Source organism: Cyprinodon tularosa, unplaced genomic scaffold (assembly GCF_016077235.1).
Source record: "Cyprinodon tularosa strain WSP-4 unplaced genomic scaffold, ASM1607723v1 ctg1006, whole genome shotgun sequence".
Taxonomy (NCBI): domain Eukaryota; kingdom Metazoa; phylum Chordata; class Actinopteri; order Cyprinodontiformes; family Cyprinodontidae; genus Cyprinodon; species Cyprinodon tularosa.
The window spans coordinates 1-25,676 of NW_024037790.1; the positions used below are offsets into that span (position 1 = coordinate 1).

Below are 25,676 nucleotides of genomic sequence, written 5' to 3' on the forward strand. Positions count from 1 at the left end.
GAAGATCAATACTGACTTTAAAAGGCGCATCAAGCCTGGCTTTAAACAGCACATCAAGCCTGGCTTTAAACAGCGCATCAAGCCTGGCTTTAAACGGCACATTAATACTGGATTTAAACAGCACATCAAGCCTGGCTTTAAACGGCACATTAATACTGGATTTAAACAGTGCATCAAGCCTGGCTTTAAACGGCGCATCAAGCCTGGCTTTAAACTGCACATTAATACTGGATTTAAACAGCGCATCAAGCCTGGCTTTAAACGGCGCATCAAGCCTGGCTTTAAACGGCACATTAATACTGGATTTAAACAGTGCATCAAGCCTGGCTTTAAACGGAAGATCAATACTGACTTTAAACGGCGCATCAAGCCTGGCTTTAAAAAGCACATCAAGCCTGGCTTTAAAAAGCGCATCAAGCCTGGCTTTAAACGGCGCATCAAGCCTGGCTTTAAACGGCACATCAAGCCTGGCTTTACAGGGGGCATTAAGCCTGGCGTCAAAGGGTGCATTGAGCCTGGCTTCAAAGGGCTCCTTAAGTCTGGCTTCTAATGGCGCATTAATACTAGCTTTAAACAATGCATTAAGCCTGTCTTCAAAGGACGTCTTATGCCTGGCTTGAAACGGCGGCCTAAGCCTGGCATCAAACGTGTTCTAACAGAGGCTCTGAGTTTCCTTTAGCTCCAGGATCTGGAAAGTTAAAGAGGACAAAATCAATAAATGTTTCTTTTAATGTACCATATATTTATTTAATACATCAATAAATGATTAAATATTATATTACAGAATGTAATGTGCCTTTAAATATTTTTGAACAAATTCCTTAAAATACACATTTAATTATTTCCCTCTGTATTTCTTAATTTCATGGTGTCCGGCTTCTCTGATTCGTCATGAAACTGTTTAAACTGTCACAGTGGGCGGGATTAGAGGCCCTGACGTCTGATTGGCTGCTTCACACGGCAGGAAGAGACGACCGCTTCCTGGTTTGCTTTGACTCTGAGCTCAGTGCTTTCAATGCAAAGAGCAGAAATGACTTAAGAAAAGGAAAATCTCTGGAGTTTGATTTAGGGTACCAGTGTTGTTTGGAAGTTAAAAGTTAATTTCACCCCACGAGAGCTTGCTTTTCATTTTCTTCTTTAGTTTTGACCAACTATCCTGTAAATAAACACTTTACTCTTTGGCAAAGCAGACATTTTGCTTGGCTAAGTGTTATTAGCCGTCATCTTTCTGCGATCAAAGTATAAATGGCTGCAGGTCCTCCCACTGGGGCCAAACAGGCTGCACTTCCTGTTGGTTTAGATGCATCCATGGAAGCACAGAGTTCATTCATTCACATTCCAAACCGGCACGTTGGGAGGTAGAAAGAAAGCAGAGATCGTTTCCAGCGTAATCTGCTCCGAATGCAGGAGGCTTTAGAGGTAATGTTTAACGAGATTCTTCAAAGCTGGCTAGAGATGCAAGAACACAGACCTGCAGGGGGTGAGAGGCTGTGGCTGCTGGAAGAGCATGTCTGAGGTAGAGAAAGGAAGGAGAAACCATACAGAGAAGAAAACACTGAGATTTAAAACTGAAAATTTGTTTCAATAATCTTAAGTTGATCCTTGCACATAAACAACCTTCTGTGATCGTTGCCAAGATGGTCCATCTGCAGCCTGGATGGATTTGGACAAAAGTCTAAGCCGGGATTGGCTCCTGTCACCAAATTAGGAGTTTAGCCGTGGGAATAGAATGAATCTGCAATCTAGAATAGAAATGAAAAGAATGTAAAAGTGACTGTTTGGCTGCAGGTTTCTATCAGCCAAGCCGCTCGCTGTCCTGGCACCTTTTAAGCTTTCTTTTTTTTTTCTTTTTTTTTACATCCCATAATAGGTCGTCTTTGCATGGTGTGTGTTCTGCTGTTTTTAGTACCACGGTTTTCCCAGTAAATATGTTTTCCATACTGAGGGTCCTCCCAGTGGCTTCCAGGAGCCAGAGGCCCCGGGTTCACTGCCTCCATGACGAGGCGTTGAACCCGGCTTTGGAAGTACATCTCCTGCTCTGAGAGGAGCAGAGACTCTCTCTTCTCAAACTGGGGGGGGTGACATCCCGACCTTAGCGTCGCTCTTCAGTCTGGTTTCCAGTACGTCCTGCTGGAGAACATTAACCCTGAAAGCAGAACGTTTGGTTGCTTTTCCTGAAGAGTTTCTATTTCTCATAGAACTGAACATTTTTCCTATATTGCTCTGAATGTTCTCCGGTAGAACACTCTGGACGCCTACCCCTGTGGATCTGACCACACCCCCAGCCCCATGGCCAGCCGCATCCCCGTGCTGGAGGAGACCATCCTGGACAGCCCATCCGCTCGGCTCACAGCCGTGGCTGTCAGCAAGAGGGCCGGACACACCATCGCCTTCCTGGGAGACGCCAAGGGGAACCTCCACAAGGTAACCGACCACACTGGATCATCTTCACCTTTCTGTGGGAAACAGTCACAGAGGAGTACTGCTAGACCAGGGGTTCCCAAAGGGGGGTCCGGGACCCCACTGGGGCCGAGATGGGCGAGATTCTGACATCATCAGATCATGACATGATCTGTGTTCATTTAACATCTGATATCCTATCAGATGTTTCACCTAGCCACAGCTGAGCGTCTGATGTAGAAATAGAAGCATGATGATAGATTCCCTTTTTATGACGTCATCCACACCTGAAGGCCGTCTCCTCGGACTCTCGCTGCTTACATCTAGATGTTGTGTTACATACATACAGATCTTATGTTAGATGTAACATAACATCTAGATGTAACATCTAGAAGTAACATCTTCTGTTACATCTATGTAACTGTAACATAACATCTAGATTTAGCATCTAGAACTGACATCTAGATGTTACATCTTTGTTACATCTAGATGATATGTTACATTTAGATGTAACATAACATATAGTTAACATCTAGATGTAACATAATGTAAAAAAAAACTGTCATTTAGATGTAATATCTATATTCTGTTACAACTAGATGTCACATAACATCTAGATTTAGCATCTAGATGTAACATAACGTAACCCCCCGTAAGATTTAGATGCTATATCTAGATGTTATCTTACATCTAGTTGCTAAATCTAGATGCTATGTTACAACATCATAACAACATCTAGATGTTATGATGTAATATCTAGATGTTACAGCTAGATTTAACATGACATCTCGATGTAACATGTAGATGTTACATCTAGTTGCTAAATCTAGATGCTGTTACAACATTATAAAAACATCTAGATGTTACATATCTAGATGTTACAGCTAGATTTAACATAACATCTAGCTGTAACATGTAGATGTTACATCTAGTTGCTAAATCTAGATGCTGTTACAACATTATAAAAACATCTAGATGTTACATATCTAGATGTTACAGCTAGATTTAACATAACATCTAGCTGTAACATGTAGATGTTACATCTAGTTGCTAAATCTAGATGCTGTTACAACATCATAAAAACATCTAGATGTGATGATGTAATATCTAGATGTTACAGCTAGATTTAACATAACATCTAGATGTTACATCTAGATGTTACATATCTAGATGTTACAGCTAGATTTAACATAACATCTAGCTGTAACATGTAGATGTTACATCTAGTTGCTAAATCTAGATGCTGTTACAACATCATAAAAACATCTAGATGTGATGATGTAATATCTAGATGTTACAGCTAGATTTAACATAACATCTAGATGTTACATCTAGATGTTACATATCTAGATGTTACAGCTAGATTTAACATAACATCTAGCTGTAACATGTAGATGTTACATCTAGTTGCTAAATCTAGATGTTATCTTACAACATCATAAAAACATCTAGACGTTATGATGTAATATCTAGATGTTACAGCTAGCTGTAACATAACATCTAGCTGTAACATGTAGATGTTACATCTAGATGCTAAATCTAGATGTTATGTTACATCTAGATGTAACATAACATCTAGATGCTAAATCTAGATGTTATGTTACATCTAGATGTAACATAACATCTAGATGTAACATGTAGATGATACTTCTAGTTGCTAAATCTACATGTTATGTTACATGTAGATGTAACATAACATCTAGCTGTAACATGTAGATGTTACATCTAGTTGCTAAATCTAGATAGATGTAACAAAACATGTAGATGTAAGCAGTCAGGGTCAGAGGAGCCGGCCTTCAGGTGTAGAGCATGTCACAAAGAGGGAATCTATCATCAGGTTTCTATTTCTACGTCAGGCGCTCAGCTGCGACCTGCTGGGATTCTGTCCGCCCTACACGGCAGCGGTGACCCTTTAACGTTTATACACTTGCTTGAAAACAGCCTGATACAGACGTCTGCTTCCGTTTGACCATTAAAGAAGGTAAAAGTGTTCAGAAGGTGATTAAAGAAGCTGAGGAAGCAGGATGGAGTTCAGAGGTCATCAGACTGGGCTGCAGGCCTGAGGCTGTCTGACGCCGCCTGCTGAGGATGCATGAACCTCAGAGACGGCGCATTAAAGCTCTGCTGCATCTTCTCTTCAGGTTTTCCTGGGTCCGGATGGCGAGGTGGAGGAATACTCTGTGATCTCCATCCAGAGGAACACACCTATCAGCTCAGACCTCCTTCTGGACCAGGAGGAGGAGCATCTGTTCATCATGACCCCTAACATGGTACAGAAGCGGTTCATGCTGCATGCCTGCTCCCCACCGTGTTAAAGAAGGAAATGACTCTTTGGTTTCTGCTCCAGTTCTCCCAGTAATGCTGCTGGGATTATTTTTGATATTATTCCGGTTCTGTCCTTGTTGCTCTGGGAATGTGGGCCATCTATTGTTTGTAATCAGATTTCTGCCGGCTTAGCGGGATGATTTGCACTACTGAACGTGATTGTTTTTGTCCCGGGTGCAGCTGCAGAAGAGGCCCGTGGCTGAATGCCAGCAGCACCCAGACTGCCACTCCTGCCTGCTGGCCCATGACCCCTACTGCGGCTGGTGCATCCTGGAGGGAAGGTGAGATCAGCAGCACAACCGGCCAGGCCACCTTAAAAAACTCACTGCTGATTATTTTCTCTTTGACGCTCGTAAAGTTTAGAGATTTTAAGGCAGATCAAAGTCAGTCGGTCCGCAGGGCGAAAACGTCTCAAAACATTTCCACGAATCGAGACTCTGCTCCATCTAAGGGCATCTTTAAACCTGCCAAACATCACATTTGGATTTTTTTGTAACTTTAAGAGACATTTTATAGTTTTTATCAAAAAATATTTTTAAGCCCCACCCCCTCAGAATGAGTTCTTCTCTCCTGGTTTTCTCCCTTCCCTCCTGCTGGGAAACGGTATGGCTGCTCCTCCATTTTTTTTTTTTTTTTTTTTTTTTTAGAAAAAAAAAAACAGTTTTACTCCAATGAAAACATGGCTTCATAAATGTGTAAAACTTTTTTTGTACTTAATTGATCTCACATTGGAGAAATTTACTCTGCATTTAATCCATCCCCTATGGGAGCAGTGGGCTGCCATTGTGCGGCGCCCGGAGTACAATGTGGGGTTAAGGGTCTTACTCAGGGACCCAGAGTGCAGGCTATGGGGATCGAACCGGATACTTGCAACCTTCTCGGAGCACAAGTGCTCTATTCCAACCCACTCAGTCCCTGTTTGTCCCTTTCCAGCCTCTGTAATCAAAGATGGCGAAGCAGCAGGGCACCTTCCATTGGCTGCAGCGCCACTTATGTGTTTAAAACGATTCACCCTGAGTCATAGGAAAGCTTTATTAGGACTTTTATTAGACTGAATGTGTTTTTTATCAGAGAAATATTTTATTTTTGATGATTAAAAAGTCAAACTAGCAGTAATCTATAAATACAGATCTATAAAGGATCAAGTTTGGAAGCAGTTTTCAGTTACGTCCAGTTTTCCGCCTGGTGGCGTTTGCTGAGGCGGGTTAAACGGTGCAGACATCCAACGCCTGGTTTGCCTCTCGTCCTTCAGGTGTGTCCTGAAATCAGAGTGCAGCCGTGGAAGCCGACCAGGCGAGTGGCTGTGGAGCTTCGACATGGAGCAGCAGTGTCTGAGCGTCCAGGACCTGAACCCCTTCAACATCAGCAGGGAGGAGAGCAGGACGGTAAGACCTGTAGATGTCTTCCCTACAGGGAAAACACTCTGAGGTCTAGGAAGGCTCATTAGAGGCGCTCCATCGCCGTCCACCACCATCTTCCTGCTTTCCCCTTGGTGTTGGTCCTTCCCCACTAACTGCAGCCGTCTCTGTAGCTGCAGCAGCAGCAGGGGAAGCTTTTCCCACAGAGAGGCTGCTGACGGTTTGCTTAGTGAAACCCAGGTGCTATCCTTTGTTTTCCCAGACATTTGGTTGTGATTTGAATGTGGACAGAGACGTTTCTCTCTCTGCAGGTGTCCCTGTCCATCCCAGGACTCCCCCTGTTGGACAGAGGCGAGTCCTACTCCTGCTCCTTCCAGTCCAGCTCCAGCCCTGCCACCATCACCCAGGCTGGAGTTGCATGCCAGTCTCCAGACTCCAGCAGAATTCCTTCGGTGCCTCCTGGACAGGGTGAGTCCGGTGGGGGGGGGGACTGTCTGAGGGATTTTAATTACTGCTATGAGCTTTTTGCTTTTGTGACGGAGGGATTTGGAGGCCAGTTGGGTTGGGATTAACCTTTATGCTGTGTTTGGATCAGCGGACGTTTGCACGCACGCAGCTCTAATCTAATCGAATGCATTCCAGTTTCCAACCAGCTGATCCACCGGAGCTTTCATTTCCGTTAGTGTCCCATTAGAGACGGAAAAAAACAGAGAGACGCTCACATTGACGCATTAAGCAAAACTTTGGAGGTGATTCTGCATCAACAGGTTCAGAACAAACAATTTCCTCAGTTTACTTAAAAAAAAACAAAAAAACGTAAATATTACGGCAAGTTTCATTTCAGGAACGAGACGACCTGATCCGGTTCTAGATTTAAAGCTGTCCAATCAGACGGTCCCGTTTGATCTGATGTCACCGCAGCAGGTAGCCCATCATTAGCAGCAGCGGCTCGGCTAGTGGAGTCATGGCAGCAACGCCTCGTCTGACGGTTTTTAATTAACCGGAGATAAAACCATAGATCTATGGCCCGTACCTGCTTCCATCTATTGTCTCTTCATGGTTCATGTCTGGATCTAAAAAAAATGTTTCCGTCTGTTTCAGCTGAGATTTATTTGTTATGTACGGAAGAAAAACGGTCTCATTGAAATCTACCTTTTTTTCTAGGCTATAATTTAAAAACTTAATTTTTTTAAACATTGAATTCCTTACACTGATTTTTTTATCCAGTATAAATAATATTTGTCTCCAAAAAATGTTGCTGCAAAAAAATTCATGTGCAAATGTGTTGACGTTTTGGTGAATTGAAGCCAAAGCAATCTACGCTCCATGCAGCCGAGCAGCTTTTAGCCAATGAAATGAGCTCCTTTGGTCATGTGACCCAACAGATTGGGCGTAGCTTTGTTCCTAAACTAAACGAAGCTGAATGAGGAGTTTTTCTTGTTAAATAGATATGATTACAAAACTTCAGGTAGCTACTAATAGACAGCCATTGGAGTTTTTCATCTAATGACTAATAACTGAGCCAATCGCAGCTAGTGCGGCACCCCCGTCTGTCCAGGCTCTTGGTTTGACCCGGAAGAAGCGGCCAGCTGCAGATGAGCTAATTTCATTGGCTAGAAGCCGCTTCTCTGCATCGAGTGTAGATTGCTGAAGCTTAAGTTCACCAAAAGGTCAACACATTTGCAGGCGACCTTTTTGCAGGTTAATTTTTTGCTGCTGAATTTTCACCATATATAAATTCATGGTAAGGAATTTAATGTCTACAAAAAATTCAGTGTTTAAAAAGCCATCTACAAAAAAATGCAGATTCCAATGAGAGTGTTTTTTTTCCATAGTTTTGGTCTCATGTTCGTCATGTAAAGAAGAATGAAGGGATGATGATGCTCATCATCATCATCAGATGCTCAGTCTGTGTTCTTTCTTCAGATTTTGTCACCCTGGCCTTGTCTGTTCGCTTCGGGGACGTCACGGTGGCAGAGAGAGATTTCACCTTCTATGACTGCATGGCGGTGAAGCAGCAGTCAGGAAGCACGCCGTAAGTTTCCCAGACTTCATTGCTTCATTTAATACCTGCTCCTGTTTTTTTGTGGCTTCATCACTTCTTATGAATAATAACCTTCTGATTGGCCCATGGACCACAGGAGTGTTTAGTGAAGACAGCTCTGGATGGAAATTGTCCTTCAGAGCAGCTCCACAGACTCATTGATTCAGCAATCCCTCACACTAAACATGCATGTAACGACGTTTGAGAGGAAAAACTCCCTTTGAACAGGAAGAAACCTCCAGCAGAACCAGGCTCAGTGTGAGCGGCCATCTGCTGAGGCCCACTGGGGTTCAAGGAGACAGAAGCAGACATAGAAAAAGAAAAAAATTGAAGCTGTGAGCTATCTTATCAAACAGTAAACTAGCTTCACAGGTGGCTTTGTCTGGGAAAGAAACTGTTAATCAGACAAACTCTGAGCCAGTAGTAAAGATTCTGCAGAGTGGGAGAATAGAGATAGAATGAAGCAGAATGATGAAAAAGGGGTCCCTATGTCCTCCAGCAGTCTAAGCCTATAGCAGCAGAACTATAGAGATAGCTCAGGATAACCTGAGCCACTCTAACTAGAAGCTTTATCAAAAAGTAAAGTTTTAAGCCTAGCCTTAAAGGAATAGTACACCCAAAACATGATTAGCCTTCATTTTCTACTCACCCCTATGCTGAACAACACTCTGGAGTACTTTTTTGATATCTCAAATGCATCTGGAGATCTGGGAGGCTTCTTGCTGTCTGCTGACATTCAAATAATGGAGGTCTATGGCGCCCGAGGCAGAAAGGTCCATAAAAGTCCACAAAAAACGTGTCAATATTCCTCCATACTGCTCGTCCAATGTATTCCAAGTGTCCTGAGTGGGTAGCGTCCATAATTTACTCGAAACGAAGTCATTTAGAATGTTTTTAGAGCATAAACAGTAGTGTATAGGATTTCCTAAAAGCGCGTTCACGAGTCTACGGAAGCCGGCAGACCAAACCAGATGAAAGTGCGCATTCAGCGTCCGCTCTGCCGATAATGCAAGCGTAGAAGAAGAAATGTGCTGTTTACCTGTGCAAAGAAAGAAACAACGAAAGAAAAATGTCTGAGGACTTCAGTGTTGAGGAAGAGCATGAGTTCTTTGCCGAGCTGAATGCGCACTTTCGTCTGGTTTGGTCTGCCGCGGTTTCCGTAGACTCGTGAACGCACTTTCAGGAAATCCTATACACTACTGTTTATGCTCTAAAAACATTCTAAATGACTTCGTTTAGAGTAAATTATGGACGCTACCCACTCAGGACAGTTGGAATACATTGGACGAGCAGTATGGAGGAATATTGACACGTTTTTTGTGGACTTTTATGGACCTTTCTGCCTCGGGCGCCATAGACCTCCATTATTTGAATGTCAGCAGACAGCAAGAAGCCTCCCAGATCTCCAGATGCATTTGAGATATCAAAAAAGTACTCCAGAGTGTTGTTCAGCATGGGGGTGAGTAGAAAATGAAGGCTAATCATGTTTTGGGTGTACTATTCCTTTAAAAGTAGACAGGGTGTCTGCCTCACGGACTAAAACTGGTAGTTGGTTCCACAGGAGAGGAGCCTGAGAACTAAAAGATCTGCCTCTCATTCTACTTTTAGAAATTCTAGGAACCACTAGTAAACCTGCAGATTGAGAGCGAAGTGCTCTGTTAGGAACATAAGGAACAATCAGATCTCTGATATCAGATGGAGGATGGATTAACTGAGTCCTCATCTATGGTTTTCTGTCAGTTACCTCATTGTATGAAAACCACCGAGATTCTGTTTGAATCTAATAATAAAGTCTGAAAACACTGAGATCCAACCATCCACCTGTCCCTGAGTCAGCACATGGCTCAGGCTCTTTTTTTCCCCTCCGATCTTAATTTACTCCTACATGAAGTCCAAGCAGGAGGAGATGTTATGAGTGAGCAGAGGGGCGTGAACATGTTTACGTTTCTCTCTTCTGAGGGAAACTCGAACTCCCCACAGTAGAAAGCAGCATCATGGAGGCAGTGATTGCATAAAACTTTCCAGTCCTCAGCTGTGTGGAGAACAGCTTCCCTTCTGTCCTTAGCAGCTCAGGGTCTGGAATAAATGTCTGTCACCAATAAACTGTGGTTTGTGTGTCGAGGCAGGCCAGGTCCAAAGTTCATCTTTTCACACCTCATGGCGGAGCTTTGAAAGTTTTGCTTGGTTCTTGCCGTGTGCCGTGGTGGCTCACAGCTCCTGTTGTGTCTGTGTGCAGCTGCCGTGGATGTGTGCTGAGCAAGTGGGGCTGTAACTGGTGCGTCAGCCAGCACTCCTGCACCCACAGACCCACCTGTGAGGAGGGAGTGATCATCTACAACCAGCATGTAAGTCCCAGTACACCAGCGCCGCAGGCCGCACGCCGCGCCGTGTCACACGCGTTCCCGCTCTGCTCCACCGTCATGCTAACAGCTCGTCTAAAATCATGATCACTCATATCTCTTTTAAGATTTTTCAAAGTAAAACGTTTAATTTGCTCGTTTTGCTCCCAGTCTTGTCGCTAAGGTGTCTGCATGATGTTTTATTCTAGTTTTGTTTCATTTTTTTTTTTCAAGATTTTGATTTTTCTCACCCTCCCCCATATACCCCCCCTTCCCTTCCCTCCCCAGTTTAAACTCCCCACATCTCCTCCTCCCACCACCAAAACCATTAAAGTCATCTCCACATCCGTCACCACCGCGGCTACAGCAACAACACCCACCATGACCACAACTACACCGCCAACCGCCGCCACGACAATCCCTGCTCCCGTCACCATAGCAACCAGCTGGGAGCTAGCCACCTCGGCCTGGCCTGAACCCCCAACGGGGTCTTTTACGGTGTACCTTACGCCCTCCAGCACAGCCCCGCCCCCTGAAGGCCCCGCTGCAACGGATGACCTGCTTGTTGTCACTCGGAGTAATTCTGAAGAGGCTGCCGTAACGCCAAGCGTTGCTGTGGCGGCAGCAGAGCTGCAGCCCGCCACTGGGGCCGATGGTCTTAGTGGAGACCAGGAGCCCCTGATGCCCCTCATCCTCTCAGATGCCTCCACCCTCACGGTGGTCACAGAGTCTCCCTCTAGTGATGCACAGGAAGCTGAGGAGCCTCCAACGCAGGCCTCGCCCGGCGCTCAGGTGCCCACCGCCGCCTCTGTAGCAGAACTGGCCCTCACTGTGCCTTCCCCTCCCCCGGAGATCACCCAGGTTCTACGTAACCCCTCTGAACCCAGCATGAAGTCAAAGGAAGTAGACGCTCCACCAGAGGGCGCCATGGCGGCAGAAGAGGACACGGCTACGCTCTCAGCTCCTACGGTGCTCTCAGGTGACGGGGAAGACCGTGACCCCCCCTCATACGCACACCTCAGGGAGGCAGACTCAGATCCAGAGCTGGATTACCAGTATGACTCAGCTGACGCCTTCCTACCGGTGAGTTGGGACTCCTTAGCCTGCCTCTACTCTTCAACACTTCCCAGTCCCTCCCAGTTCTCCCAGCGTCAGACTGGACGCTACCTTCCAGCCTTTGCCTCTGTTCCTGCTCCCCCTGTCTGTTTCCTGTTTCTATGGGATGAAGGACGATAACGAGCCGTGTGGCGTTAGGAAGCGTTATCTCTCCTAACTGCGCTAGATCCGTCAGCGGACGCTCCAGATTTCCACCATCATAGGACGGCCTCTTGTCTCATGCCGAACACCAGCTTTACGCTGTGTCAGACACCAGGTTTGACTTGATTTACTGTGAAGAAACGGTCACCAGAGTGACATTAAAACTGGCTTCACTTAGCACCGTTAGCTCAGCTAGCTCGCCATAGCTTTTCTCCCTAAGTATACTTTAGCCGCCTTTAACCAACACTGACGCTGCTACAAGATGCCAACAAAGGAATCAGATACAGGAAGGCAAATCTTAATGCCCTGTCTGTCTGATTTACTGCCATCTATTGGTTAGCTAAATGAATTACTGCCATCTATTGGTTAGCTAAATGAGTTACTGCCATCTATTGGTTAGCTAAATGCATTACTGCCATCATTTGGTTAGCTAAATGAATTACTGCCATCTAGTGGTTAGCTAAATGAATTGCTGCCATCTATTGGTTAGCTAAATGAGTTACTGCCATCTATTGGTTAGCTAAATGAATTACTGCCATCTAGTGGTTAGCTAAATGAGTTACTGCCATCTATTGGTTAGCTAAATGAATTACTGCCATCTATTGGTTAGCTAAATGAGTTACTGCCATCTATTGGTTAGCTAAATGAATTACTGCCATCTATTGGTTAGCTAAATGAGTTACTGCCTTCTAGTGGTTAGCTAAATGAATTACTGCCATCTATTGGTTAGCTAAATGAATTACTGCCATCTATTGGTTAGCTAAATGAGTTACTGCCATCTATTGGTTAGCTAAATGCATTACTGCCATCATTTGGTTAGCTAAATGAATTACTGCCATCTAGTGGTTAGCTAAATGAATTGCTGCCATCTATTGGTTAGCTAAATGAGTTACTGCCATCTATTGGTTAGCTAAATGAATTACTGCCATCTAGTGGTTAGCTAAATGAATTACTACCATCTAGTGGTTAGCTAAATAAGTTACTGCCATCTAGTGGTTAGCTAAATGAATTACTGCCATCTAGTGGTTAGCTAAATGAATTACTGCCATCTATTGGTTAGCTAAATGAATTACTGCCATCTATTGGTTAGCTAAATGAATTACTGCCATCTAGTGCTTGGCTAAATGAATTACTGCCATCTATTGGTTAGCTAAATGAATTACTGCCATCTAGTGGTTAGCTAAATGAATTACTGCTATCTATTGGTTAGCTAAATGAATTACTGCCAGCTAGTGGTTAGCTAAATTAATTACTGCCATCTAGTGGTTAGCTAAATGAATTACTGCCATCTAGTGGTTAGCTAAATGAATTACTGCCATCTATTGGTTAGCTAAATGAATTACTGCCATCTATTGGTTAGCTAAATGAATTACTGCCATCTATTGGTTAGCTAAATTAATTACTGCCATCTTTTGGTTAGCTAAATGAATTACTGCCATCTAGTGGTTAGCTAAATGAATTACTGCAATCTAGTGGTTAGCTAAATGAGTTACTGCCATCTAGTGGTTAGCTAAATGAATTACTGCCATCTATTGGTTAGCTAAATGAATTACTGCCATCTAGTGGTAAGCTAAATGAATTACTGCCATCTATTGGTTAGCTAAATGAATTACTGCCATCTAGTGGTTGGCTAAATGAATTACTGCCATCTATTGGTTAGCTAAATGAATTACTGCCATCTAGTGGTTAGCTAATTGAATTACTGCCATCTATTGGTTAGCTAAATGAATTACTGCCAGCTAGTGGTTAGCTAAATGAATTACTGCCATCTAGTGGGTAGCTAAATGAATTACTGCCATCTAGTGGTTAGCTAAATGTATTACTGCCATCTATTGGTTAGCTAAATGAATTACTGCCATCTAGTGGTTGGCTAAATGAATTACTGCCATCTATTGGTTAGCTAAATGAATTACTGCCATCTAGTGGTTAGCTAAATGAATTACTGCCATCTATTGGTTAGCTAAATGAATTACTGCCAGCTAGTGGTTAGCTAAATGAATTACTGCCATCTAGTGGTTAGCTAAATGAATTACTGCCATCTAGTGGTTAGCTAAATGAATTACTGCCATCTATTGGTTAGCTAAATGAATTACTGCCATCTATTGGTTAGCTAAATGAATTACTGCCATCTATTGGTTAGCTAAATGAATTACTGCCATCTTTTGGTTAGCTAAATGAATTACTGCCATCTAGTGGTTAGCTAAATGAATTACTGCCATCTAGTGGTTAGCTAAATGAATTACTGCCATCTAGTGGTTAGCTCAATGAATTACTGCCATCTATTGGTTAGCTAAATGAATTACTGCCATCTAGTGATTAGCTAAATGAATTACTGCCATCTTTTTGGTTAGCTAAATGAATTACTGCCATCTAGTGGTTAGCTCAATGAATTACTGCCATCTATTGGTTAGCTAAATGAATTACTGCCATCTAGTGGTTAGCTAAATGAATTACTGCCATCTAGTGGTTAGCTAAATGAATTACTGCCATCTTTTTGGTTAGCTAAATGAATTACTGCCATCTATTGGTTAGCTAAATGAATTACTGCCATCTAGTGATTAGCTAAATTAATTACTGCCATCTTTTTGGTTAGCTAAATGAATTACTGCCATCTATTGGTTAGCTAAATGAATTCTTGCCATCTAGTGATTAGCTAAATGAATTACTGCCATCTATTGGTTAGCTAAATGAATTGCTGCCATCTAGTGGTTAGCTAAATGAATTACTGCCATCTAGTGGTTAGCTAAATGAATTACTGCCATCTTTTTGGTTAGCTAAATGAATTACTGCCATCTATTGGTTAGCTAAATGAATTACTGCCATCTTTTGGTTAGCTAAATGAATTACTGCCATCTAGTGATTAGCTAAATGAATTACTGCCATCTTTTTGGTTAGCTAAATGAATTACTGCCATCTATTGGTTAGCTAAATGAATTACTGCCATCTAGTGATTAGCTAAATTAATTACTGCCATCTAGTGGTTAGCTAAATGAATTGCTGCCATCTAGTGGTTAGCTAAATGAGTTACTGCCATCTATTGGTTAGCTAAATGAATTACTGCCATCTAGTGGTTAGCTAATGATGATCGTGGTATTTAGCACTCATATAAAGTCAATGGGGATGATCACATCCAACACTATTTCCTGCAGGGGGCAGCATAGCTCCAACTGAGATAAACCCCTGGTCAATTTAATCAGACTACGCAGCAATTCAGCAACAATTTCATGGGTCTGACGACGAGAGACGTGGTTACAAAATAAAACACATCCGCTTTGGAGGAAAATACAAAATAAAATCTGTTAAGGGAATAGTACACCCCAAAACATGATTAGCCTTCATTTTCTACTTCAACTACTTTTTTGATATCTCAAATGCATCTGGAGATCTGGGAGGCTTCTTGCTGTCTGCTGACATTCAAATAATGGAGGTCTATGGCGCCCGAGGCAGAAAGGTCCATAAAAGTCCACAAAAAACGTGCCAATATTGCTCCATACTGCTCGTCCAATGTATTCCAAGTGTCCTGAGTGGGTAGCATCCAGAATTTACTCGAAACGAAGTCATTTAGAATGTTTTTAGAGCATAAACAGTAGTGTATAGGATTTCCTAAAAGCGCGTTCACGAGTCTACGGAAACCGCGTCAGACCAAACCAGATGAAAGTGCGCATTCAGCGTCTGCTCTGCCGATAATGCAAGCGTAGAAGAAGAAATGTGCTGTTTACCTGTGCAAAGAAAGAAACAACGAAAGAAAAATGTCTGAGGACTTCAGTGTTGAGGAAGAGCATGAGTTCTTTGCCGAGCTGAATGCGCACTTTCATCTGGTTTGGTCTGCCGCGGTTTCCGTAGCGTTGTGAACGCGCTTTCAGGAAATCCTATACACTACTGTTTATGCTCTAAAAACATTCTAAATGACTTCGTTTCGAGTAAATTATGGACGCTACCCACTCAGGACACTTGGAATACATTGGACGAGCAGTATGGAGGAATATTGACACGTTTTTTGTGGACTTTTATGGACCTTTCTGTCTCGGGCGCCATAGACCTCCATTATTTGAATGTCAGCAGACAGCAAGAAGCCTCCCAGATCTCCAGATGCATTTGAGATATCAAAAAAGTACTCCAGAGTGTTGTTCAGCATGGGGGTGAGTAGAAAATGAAGGCTAATCATGTTTTGGGTGTACTATTCCTTTAATCTCACGGGGAAAGAGTCAGTTTGGAATCGCTCATCGCTCTTATAGTGAGCAGGACAGACTGGAGCAATGAATGAAACATTAAAATAGAAAAGTTTCCCCATGACAGGAATTCAGGAGGACAGAAAACAGATAAAGTAGTGATCCTCTTTGAGCCTCACAGAAACCAAAATAAGGAGAGGCAGACAGAGCAGGTAAACGCAGGGTATCTCTCTCACCTCTTTATGGAAAAAAGAAAGAAAAACTTGGATAAACTTCCCAGATCTCTCTGAGAATCACCTCTCTGCCTCAGTAACCATAGAAACCGTCCCACAGAGTTTATTGCTGCGTTTTTCTTTGCTGTATAGAATGCAGCTGTGGTTTTTTATTATTTTTTAAACATTTTCATAATCTGTTCCAGTCAAATGTGACAGATCTGCTCACTCTGCCTAGTCGGAGCCTCTCTATGCAGAACGGATCAGAGATTAAAAAGTCGTACATAAGCGTTGTGTTCAAGCTTTTATATGTAAATCCTAAGTTGAATCAGAGGACGCTACGGCTGAACAGTCAAAACATAAAAAATCGTATTTCTCCTTCACTCCTTCTCTGTTAAACTGAGCGAATTTCTGAGGGTAAAACAAACAGAAGTCAACAGCATTTAAAACGACTGAAATCTAAAAAAAAAGTCTGCTGCAGTGGGATTGGATGCAGGTACGTTCCTTCTGCCGAAATATGACAGGATTGACTTGAAAAGGTTCAGTTTTCAGAACATTAGGGGACTCTGAGGATGGCTGAACTTATCCATGTGTGGCCCTGCAGGGTGATGAGGGTCCCTACATCAGCTGGGGCTCCTCGGCGTGTCCCTGTGTGGAGAAGGTCCAAGGATCGTCCCTGCTGCCTGTCCAAGTGGAGAGGAAGATCACCTTACTGGCACGCAACCTCCACCTCTATCAGGTCCGAAACACCGAGCCCTCAGAGCCCCAAGGGGACGGCGGACTGGTCTTTGACCCTGGTCTGTGTGTGCAGGACGCAGAGCTGGACTATGAGTGTGTGCTGGTTATCGAGGGCCAGACGGTGGTGGTGGACGCCTTCGTGGAAGCCGACGACATGAATCCATCAAACTTCTACATCACCTGTCAGCTTCACAAGGTTTGGGCCTGAGAAGCTTCTCAGTAATGATTGTTTTTGTTCAGCAGGGAGCTCAGCTAGCTCTACGGCTGCCTTTTCAGGAGCTCAGAGCCTCCATGTTTATCCACAAGCAGCTCGGAGACGCTGTGGGTCCCCTCAGGTTCACCAGGAAACCCTGAGAGGGTCGGTGTCTGGGTCTCTGCCACCTCCGTTTAGCGTAGTGTGGGATCCAGCTGCAGCTGATGAGAAACATCTGGAATTTATTTACCTTCATCTTTTTGGGTGTTAGCCCCACAAAGGCACGGTAAAATTGTGATGAGGAAGTGATCATTTTCTAGTTTATGCTTCATTTTTAAGTCCTGATGGAAAAAAAAACAGAAGATAGAAGAAGAAGCTGTTAAGAGCATCCTTTATGGAAAAGGTTTAAAATAGAAAACATCAGATAGGAAGCAAATATGGACGCCTTCCATACGACCCACAGTGATGAGAAATAAGCTGATTTTAGAGAAGAAATAATTTTTATTTTAGCATAAAGTTTTACAGGAAGAATTTTCTCTATTGAGTAAAATAGAAAAACCATCTTGATATTTCTTCCCAATAACAGCCATTTTCTTTGCCCTTCAGGGTGTGTTCTCATATAACGGGATTCAGTCGCGTTAATTTTTTAGAACCTGCTCCATTAATCCTTCAGGAATGTTCCAAAAATAGTTAAAAAAACAATCCACTGGACTTTGTTTCCAAGTTTGAAGACGTTTCTCTTCCATCCAGGAAGCTTTTTCAATTCAAAGTGTCAGAAATAGCGTTTAGTTCCAGGTTTTATCCAGCAGCCCAACAAAGCCTGGTTTTTGTTTAGAAAACATGCAAATAGAAACGGATGAACGGATCCCACCCCTCTGGAATGGGGGTCATTTGGTCTCTTTTGTTACCCTGCAATGCCCCATACCTGTCTATGTCTCTGAGACGTGGGTTGCTAGAGGGCATTGTTGGCCTGGCTGAACAGACAGGGTCTCCTGCTCTCCTGTAAAGGGGTGTGGTTTCCAGAACGTTCGGATTCAGCAGCCGGCCGACAGCAACTCGGTCCGACCGCGCCGGCATGGCGATCCGGCGATGTAGGAGTTTGCCCTGAAGTCAAAGGGTTGACGGTTCAAGCCCCGACTCCGACTTTCAGTGTCGTTGTGTCCTTGGGCAAGGCACTTCACCTGCATTGTCTACTGATGGTGGTCAGAGGGCCCGGTGGCGCCAGTGTACGGCAGCCCCGCAACGGTCAGTGAGCCCCAGGGCAGCTGTGGCTAGAATGTAGTGTGTGTGTGAATGAATGTAGTGTAAAGCGCTTTGGTCAGGTCTCCCGCCTTGAATAAAGGTGCTATATAAGTACATGCCGTTTACCATTCTCTCTCCCTGTGTTCAGTACGCGTACCTGGCTCAGGCAGAGGAGTACGCTGCCATGGTGTACGTGAAAAGGAGGAACACCTTCCACCTGGACACCTCTCCTAACCTCTCTGGTGAGATCGACCACTCTTCTCCGATGTCAAAGCGCATGGCATTCCTTCTGACTGCCAGTCAGGTGGCTGGAAGACTGGTTTGGGTGTGAATGTTCTGTTTGTTCTCTTGCTCTCAGTGACCCTGTATAACTGCTCTGTCGGGCGGTCAGACTGCAGCCGCTGCCATACGGCGGCCCACAAGTATGGCTGCGTGTGGTGCGGCGGTCCTGTGGCCAAATGCTTGTATTCTGCCTCCTGCAGTGAGCAGGTCCAGCAGACATGCCCCGCTCCTGTCATTCTCTCAGTGAGTTCCTGCCCTCAGGGATCTTTCTGGCTCTTCCTCCATTAGAAATGCTCCAACCGCCGCTCCTGAAGACCGCTTGGTAAATGCTCTGGGCTTTCCGCCTTTCCTTTAGGTCCAGCCTCTCTCTGGCCTGCTGGAGGGGGGGACCCTGGTGACCATTTCCGGGTCCAACCTGGGCCAGAAGGTTGAAGACATCCTGCACTCTGTGACTGTAGCTGGGGAGCCGTGCGTGGTCATCCCGGAGCAGTACGAAGTCTCCTCTAGGTGCTGTGCACACAGACTTGCTCTGCTGCTGGTTCCTAAAGGCAGCGTGCAGAGAAACTTGAAGCCTGCAGAGGTGCATCAGTTCCCCTGATGTCTGTCTGTCTGTCCGTCCTCCAGGATTGTGTGTCGGACCAAAGGCAGCAGTGGAGAGAAGGAGGGCCCTGTGACTGTGAAGGTCGGTGGAGGAGACCAGCGCAGTTCCACTCAGGTTTTCAGCTACCAGGTACGGAAACTGTGGGACGTCAAATGTCTCAATAAGCAACAAAAAATTAATTTCTCAATAAATTTTTTTAAAGTTTTCAAAACCTCTAAAAACATGTGTCTGCGTTGAAACAAAGCCTGTAATTGTTTACTTGGTCCTTTTTGAGCCTGAAAATACTTTTTACACCAGATGTGATCAACAGACAGTAACATAGCTGTGCGCTGTCGCCATCTGCTGGCAGTTCTTACTCTCACATCCACCGGCTCGGCAGCGTCTGCAGCTTTAGCCTCAGTGAACAGCAATGAGCGATGCTCATGTCTCATCCCCCTGAGCTTCGGATGTTTCACACATTCTCACTTCTTATCTTGGAATGGAGAAGTCATTGAGAATTGCGGGTTCTTACCATGATTGGAGGGATGATTAGACTCATGTGTGCAATGAGTCTACAGAGAAATCATCCCTCCAATAATGGTAAGAACCCGCAATTCTCAAATTTACCAACATATTGACCAGACACAGAAGTGAGATAGAATAAGCCAACAGGCTTATTTGGTTCCTTACCGGCTTGTTTTGTTTGTATGACCACCATTGTGGAAAACGACTGGTGAAGATGGACCAGCTAGTAGAGCTAGGTGCGCGAGAACGCTGGGACCCTTTTTCCACCTGGATCCCCGCTCTTTTTGGTCCTCATTTCCCTCCATTGTTGCCCAAACTTTCCCCCATTTCCTCACAGCCTCGACCGAATCTAGACCCAAAGCTAGTTCCTGATTGGCCCTCTGGCGTTGTGGCGTGGAATAACATAGCGCAGACCGGGCTGCAATATTGAGCATAAATCAAAAATGTCTGCATCATACCTGTGACAAGCTAAAGGCTACACACTGCTGCGGGAGGATAACCAGCCCTTAAGGCATTGATGGCAGCAGCACAGCTGATATTTCTCTCCAGGATGGAGTCACAGCCAAACAGGAACAGACCAGATGAAGCTACTATGAGGAAAAGCAGAGAGAGCAGAACGTTAGAGATTGAACTAACAAATTCTGCAGAGTGGGAGAATAGAGATAGAATGAAGCAGAATGATGAAAAAGGGGTCCCTATGTCCTCCAGCAGTCTAAGCCTATAGCAGCATTATTATTGTATATATTATTGGTTTGGACTTTCTGGAGATCTAAGTTCTTCTGTTGCTCTCTCTGGTCCTCAGGACCCGTTTGTTATGGCCGTCTCACCTGAAAGAGGTCCAAAGGCAGGAGGGACAACCCTGACCATCAGCGGGAGAAAGCTGCTGACAGGTCATCCCTCTGACCTCACCATCACAGTGGGCGGGGTCCCCTGTACAATGTAAGCTGCACACAGACAGTTGTCATGGTTTCCCTGCTTTATGCAGCCATCACTGCTGTTTTTGCACATATTTCATTTGCTATCCTTTAAGAAGCAGCAGCAGAGATGCAGCGCACACTAGAAAACATTGAACAATCTGTAGTCTGGATTACGCTCATCACTAATGAAAGTGTCTTCTTCTCCTCCTTGGTTCTCCCAGAGTGTCCGAGGTGCAGAGCTCCAGCGTTCGGTGTGTCACAGGCAGCATGAGTAAAGCAGGAAGTTACCGCATCACGTTGCATTACGGCGGCACGCTGCGCCACCTCCATACTCAGCTCTTCAGCTACACCAACAACCCCAACATCAGCACTGCCTGGCCAGCCAAGAGCTTCCTGCAGTAAGTCTGGCCCGGTAAACCTGTTACCCTGCTGCTCAACCCCAGACTAAATATGAAACCCCTCCTGTTAGCGGCGGACGGCTGATCCATGTATCTGGTCACAACCTGGATGTTGTGCAGAAGCCACAGATGCTGGTGAATGTCTTCCCACGCGAGTCCGTCACTGGGAGCAGGAGGAAGAGGAGGAGGAGAATGTCAGAGGAAGGGGCGTGGACCCTGAGGAGGCTGAGTGGGGAGCTTCCTGATCCGCTCTGCTGCAGAGAGCCGTTCTGCCCCATCACACAGGTGAGTTCACGGCTGTCTGTGTACGTCTGCCCACAGATTATCACACTGCTCTGACTGCGGATCCTCCTCCTCAGTTCTTACAGCTTTGTGAGGTCAACAACTCCTCCCTGATCTTGTGCCGCTCCCCCATGGTGGACTCCTCTATCTTGGACTCAAAGATCTCCGTACAGTTTCTGCTGGACAGCCTTTGCTTTGAATTCAGAGGCCTGAGCTCTGAGGCCTTCAGCTACGCACCCAACCCAGTCCTGAAGCCTCTGAACCAGCTGGACCCTCTGAAGGCGTACCGCTACAACCCCGGCAGCTTCATCCAGCTAGAGGTCAGGACCTTTAAAAAAATGCCCTACACTGCCTCTAAACCAGCGAGTCCCAAAGCAGGGGGTCGTGACCCCACTTGGGATCCAGTCGACTAGTATGGGGCCCTGAGATTGTGTTTAAATGCCTAAAGAAGAAGAAGCATTTTTTTTATGAAACTAAACAAAGTTATGGCTGTTTATTCTGTCTTTATTAGTATTAGTCGTGGTTAAAGGACGACTAACCCCTAAATCAAATTCTTGATGATGTCTCATGGTGCTGTCTACATTTCGCTATCCAGGGCAATTACAGCACATTTGTTTGGATCCTGCTTTGGTGTCTGTTTGACGCCCTAATGATTTGTGTTTACGATTAGAACTGTCGATAAACTGGTAAAGCCACACCCCCCATACCCTCTGTCTCTAGTGAGGATGCTGGAAATGACGGCATCATAATGAGGACTGATCTCTCCTCCATGTCTGTGTTGCTGTGTGCCGCCGGAATCTGCCCTTAACCCCCATGCTGGTTTCCTGGTCATCTGGGCAGAAGAACAGCTCTAGAGTGAGATGACTATTAATGGGTTAGCATAGTAGTTTGGGTCATGAGAAGAGTAGGAGAATATCTGGTACAGCAGGAAAAGACGCTGTGTCTCAGCGATCTGAAGGAAACTGTGATTCCAACAGTGATTCCAAGGTATTTAAAGTGACACAGTCATCTGGTTATTGACCTTTCAGAGGCCGAGACCTTTCGGAGGCCGAGACCTTCCGGAGGCCGAGACCTTTCGGAGGCCGAGACCTTTCGGAGGCCGAGACCTTTCGGAGGCCGAGACCTTTCGGAGGCAGAGGCCAAGACCTTTAAGACGGCCGAGACCTTTCGGAGGCCGAGACCTTCCGGAGGCCGAGACCTTTCAGAGGCAGAGGCCAGGACCTTTAAGACGGCCGAGACCTTTCAGAGGCCGAGGGCGAGACCTTTCAGAGGCCGAGACCTTTAGAGGCCGAGGCCGAGACCTTCCAGAGGCCAAGGCCGAGACCTTTCGGAGGGCGAGGCCGAGAGCGAGACCGAGACCTTTTTGGAGGCCGAGGCCGAGACCTTTCAGAGGCCGAGACCTTTCAGAGGCCGAGGGCGAGACCTTTCAGAGGGCGAGGCCGAGGGCGAGGCCGAGACCTTTCGGAGGGCGAGGCCGAGGGCGAGGCCGAGACCTTTCGGAGGCCGAGGCCGAGACCTTTCAGAGGCTGAGACCTTTAGAGGCCGAGACCTTTCGGAGGCCGAGGCCGAGACCTTTCAGAGGCCGAGGCCGAGACCTTTCAGAGGCCGAGACCTTTCGGAGGCCGAGACCTTTCGGAGGCCGAGGCCGAGATCTTTAGAGGCCGAGATCTTTAGAGGCCAGGACCTTTAGAGGCCGAGACCTTTCAGAGGCCGAGATCTTTAGAGGCCAAGATCTTTAGAGGCCGAGACCTTTAGAGGCCGAGACCTTTAGAGGCTGAGACCTTTCAGAGGCCGAGACCTTTCAATAGGCCTCGGCCGGGATCTTTCAGAGGCCGAGGGCGAGACATTACAGAGGCCGAGGGCCACCCTTTCAGAGGCCGAGGGCGAGACCTTTCAGAGGCCGAGACCTTTCAGAGGCAGAGGCCGAGACCTTTCAGAGGCCGAGGCCGAGACCTTTCAGAGGCCGAGGGCGAGACCTTTCAGAGGCCGAGGCAGAGACCTTTCCGAGGGCGAGGCCGAGACCTTTCGGAGGCCGAGGGCGAGGCCGAGACCTTTCGGAGGCCGAGGGCGAGATCTTTAGAGGCCGAGATCTTTAGAGGCCGAGATCTTTAGAGGCCGAGACCTTTAGAGGCCGAGACCTTTCAGAGGCCGAGGCCGGGATCTTTCAGAGTCCAAGACCTTTAGAGGCTGAGACCTTTTTTGGGTCTTGGTCTTGTTTGGTACTCCTTGGTCTACAGGCTGCGGCCACACTTAGCACAAAGCACAGGTAAAGGACCCAACATCAGGAGACATGTTGATGGTACGATGATGAAAGTTGAAATTAATTTAACAGTGATTCCAAAGTATTTAAAGTCATCCATACTGCTGTTTATTGATGTATCTGGTAATATCTGCTTTCATTGAAATTGTTGTTGTGTATTTTGTCTTAGATTCCCTTTTCGTATAGTTCATATGTGCTAATGTCTGGGAGAGTAGGCAGGGCTGAGTAGAGTAGCCTGGTGATGGGAGGAGGGGCCAAAGCAGGCATTGGTACCGACTGGGATCTGGTGAGGTCAGGGCCTCATTCTTCACCTCATTAATGGTGATAAAAGGAGGTTTGATGCTTCGAAAACTGCATGAGAAGATTGACTAAAGATAAACTGAAAGGGTTGAATGTTGACGCTGGCAGAGGAGGAGTTTCAGGAAACCAGGAAAAACTGTCTCTGCGTTTCCAGGGCGACAACCTGGACCTGGCCATCACCAAAGAGGAAGTAGTGGTCCTGATAGGGGAGGGGGTGTGTGCTGTGAAGACCCTGACCAAGAACTACCTGTACTGTGAGCCCCCACCTCAGCAGCCCAACTGCAGGAAGTGTGAAGGTTCTGACAACCTGCCAGGATTCACGGTGAGTCCATCCCACTTTGACCCCCGTCCCCCCACATTGCTGTGTGACTAAAGCAGGCTGGTTGTGTGTTCCAGGTCCAAATGGGCCACCTGAACTTCTCTCTTGGCAAGGTTCAGTATGACAGCCTCAGCCCCCCCACTTTCCCACTGGAGGCCCAGATTGGAGTGGGTGTGGGAGCGTCCATCGTGGCTCTTATCGTCCTCATCATCGTGCTCATCTACAGGTCAGTCCACCATGGGTTCTGTTTGCACCGTTATGGAGCTACGCTGGCGCCAGTAAGTTTGTTGCTAAAAAAAGTTTTAAAAAAAACAATCTGAAAGTAGAAAGAAAAGATTCAGAAAAAAAATCTATCAAACATTTTTAAAATGGAAACAAAAATTTGAAATTTAAGACAAAATTTGCAATTTAAAAAAAATGAAGAAAATAGGGACTCAGAAGAAATTAAGTTTTTTTTTTTTTTTAGATTTTTTTTCTGTTTCAAGCCACAGGCCCCTCAAAGTGCGGTGGGACCAGATAAGATGGGGGCAATTATTTCTTCTCTGAGGGGCCAGCAGTTTGGAAATTAAAAAGCAAAAATCTTAAACTTTTTTTTTTTTTTTTTTTTGCTTAAATTTTTTGTCAGTTTAATTTTTTGCTTTTTGTTTTTAATCGTTGCTCTTCATATACATTTTTTATAGTAAAAAAAGCCTTTTCTTTGCCTCCAATTTCTCCATGCAGCGTGAACTGAACAGTCAGCTCTGCCTCCATCTTGATCCAAAATCAAATTCTATTCAGTTTATTTCTATAGCGCCAATTCACAACACGTCATCTCAAGGAACTTTCCAGTTCACCAGATCATCCAGCAAATTGATTCAAAGTTTTCTATCTAAGGAAAACCAGCTGATTGCATCGACTCATTGAGTCTTCAGCAATCCCTCACACTAAGCATGCTTGTAGCGACAGTTGAGAGGAAAAACTCCCTTTAAACAGGAAGAAAAAATGGCGTAACAACACAACAATAGGCCAGTAAGCAACATTATCTGGGTGGGCCCCATATAAGTACAACACGTGATAAAAGTTCAGGTTACGGTGACAGTTCCATAAATCAGCCAAGAAGAAACAATTCTCAGTAGTATATGATCACACGTGGAAAAATGGAACCATTGGTGACAGCACACCACCACATGCTACAGACCTTCCAAGTTGCAAAGAATAATTTCAGGTAGATGCTCATCACCCTACACACACACACATGAACACACACACCCTGCCGTAGACAATCGACCCGTGTTTATGTTGGGAAGTTTTTTCCATTCTTACAGAAGCTCTTCTTTCCTATTTTCTTTACTGGAATCCACTTAAAGGAATAGTACACCCAAAACATGATTAGCCTTCATTTTCTACTCACCCCCATGCTGAACAACACTCTGGAGTGCTTTTTTGATATCTCAAATGCATCTGGAGATCTGGGAGGCTTCTTGCTGTCTGCTGACATTCAAATAATGGAGGTCTATGGCGCCCGAGGCAGAAAGGTCCATAAAAGTCCACAAAAAA

At 45.2% G+C, this 25,676-nt stretch overlaps 1 protein-coding gene across 1 annotated transcript in view; it reads left to right on the plus strand.

The window, feature by feature from the left end:
* Positions 1-2,241: 2,241 nt before the first annotated feature.
* The window catches only part of LOC119777653 (plexin-B1-like), a gene marked incomplete at its 5' end in the record, with an annotated part of 42,138 nt that continues 18,703 nt past the window's right edge, over positions 2,242-25,676 (plus strand). The window contains 20 exons of the mRNA XM_038276622.1: positions 2,242-2,424; positions 4,542-4,670; positions 4,906-5,006; positions 5,978-6,110; positions 6,395-6,551; positions 8,010-8,118; positions 10,364-10,472; positions 10,755-11,549; positions 16,709-16,843; positions 16,916-17,038; positions 18,426-18,519; positions 18,636-18,802; positions 18,915-19,066; positions 19,184-19,289; positions 20,467-20,603; positions 20,803-20,979; positions 21,051-21,264; positions 21,339-21,581; positions 23,976-24,143; positions 24,218-24,366. Of these exons, the coding sequence (XP_038132550.1) occupies positions 2,242-2,424; positions 4,542-4,670; positions 4,906-5,006; positions 5,978-6,110; positions 6,395-6,551; positions 8,010-8,118; positions 10,364-10,472; positions 10,755-11,549; positions 16,709-16,843; positions 16,916-17,038; positions 18,426-18,519; positions 18,636-18,802; positions 18,915-19,066; positions 19,184-19,289; positions 20,467-20,603; positions 20,803-20,979; positions 21,051-21,264; positions 21,339-21,581; positions 23,976-24,143; positions 24,218-24,366 (3,581 nt within the window). The remainder of the gene's footprint in view (positions 2,425-4,541; positions 4,671-4,905; positions 5,007-5,977; positions 6,111-6,394; positions 6,552-8,009; positions 8,119-10,363; positions 10,473-10,754; positions 11,550-16,708; positions 16,844-16,915; positions 17,039-18,425; positions 18,520-18,635; positions 18,803-18,914; positions 19,067-19,183; positions 19,290-20,466; positions 20,604-20,802; positions 20,980-21,050; positions 21,265-21,338; positions 21,582-23,975; positions 24,144-24,217; positions 24,367-25,676) is intronic.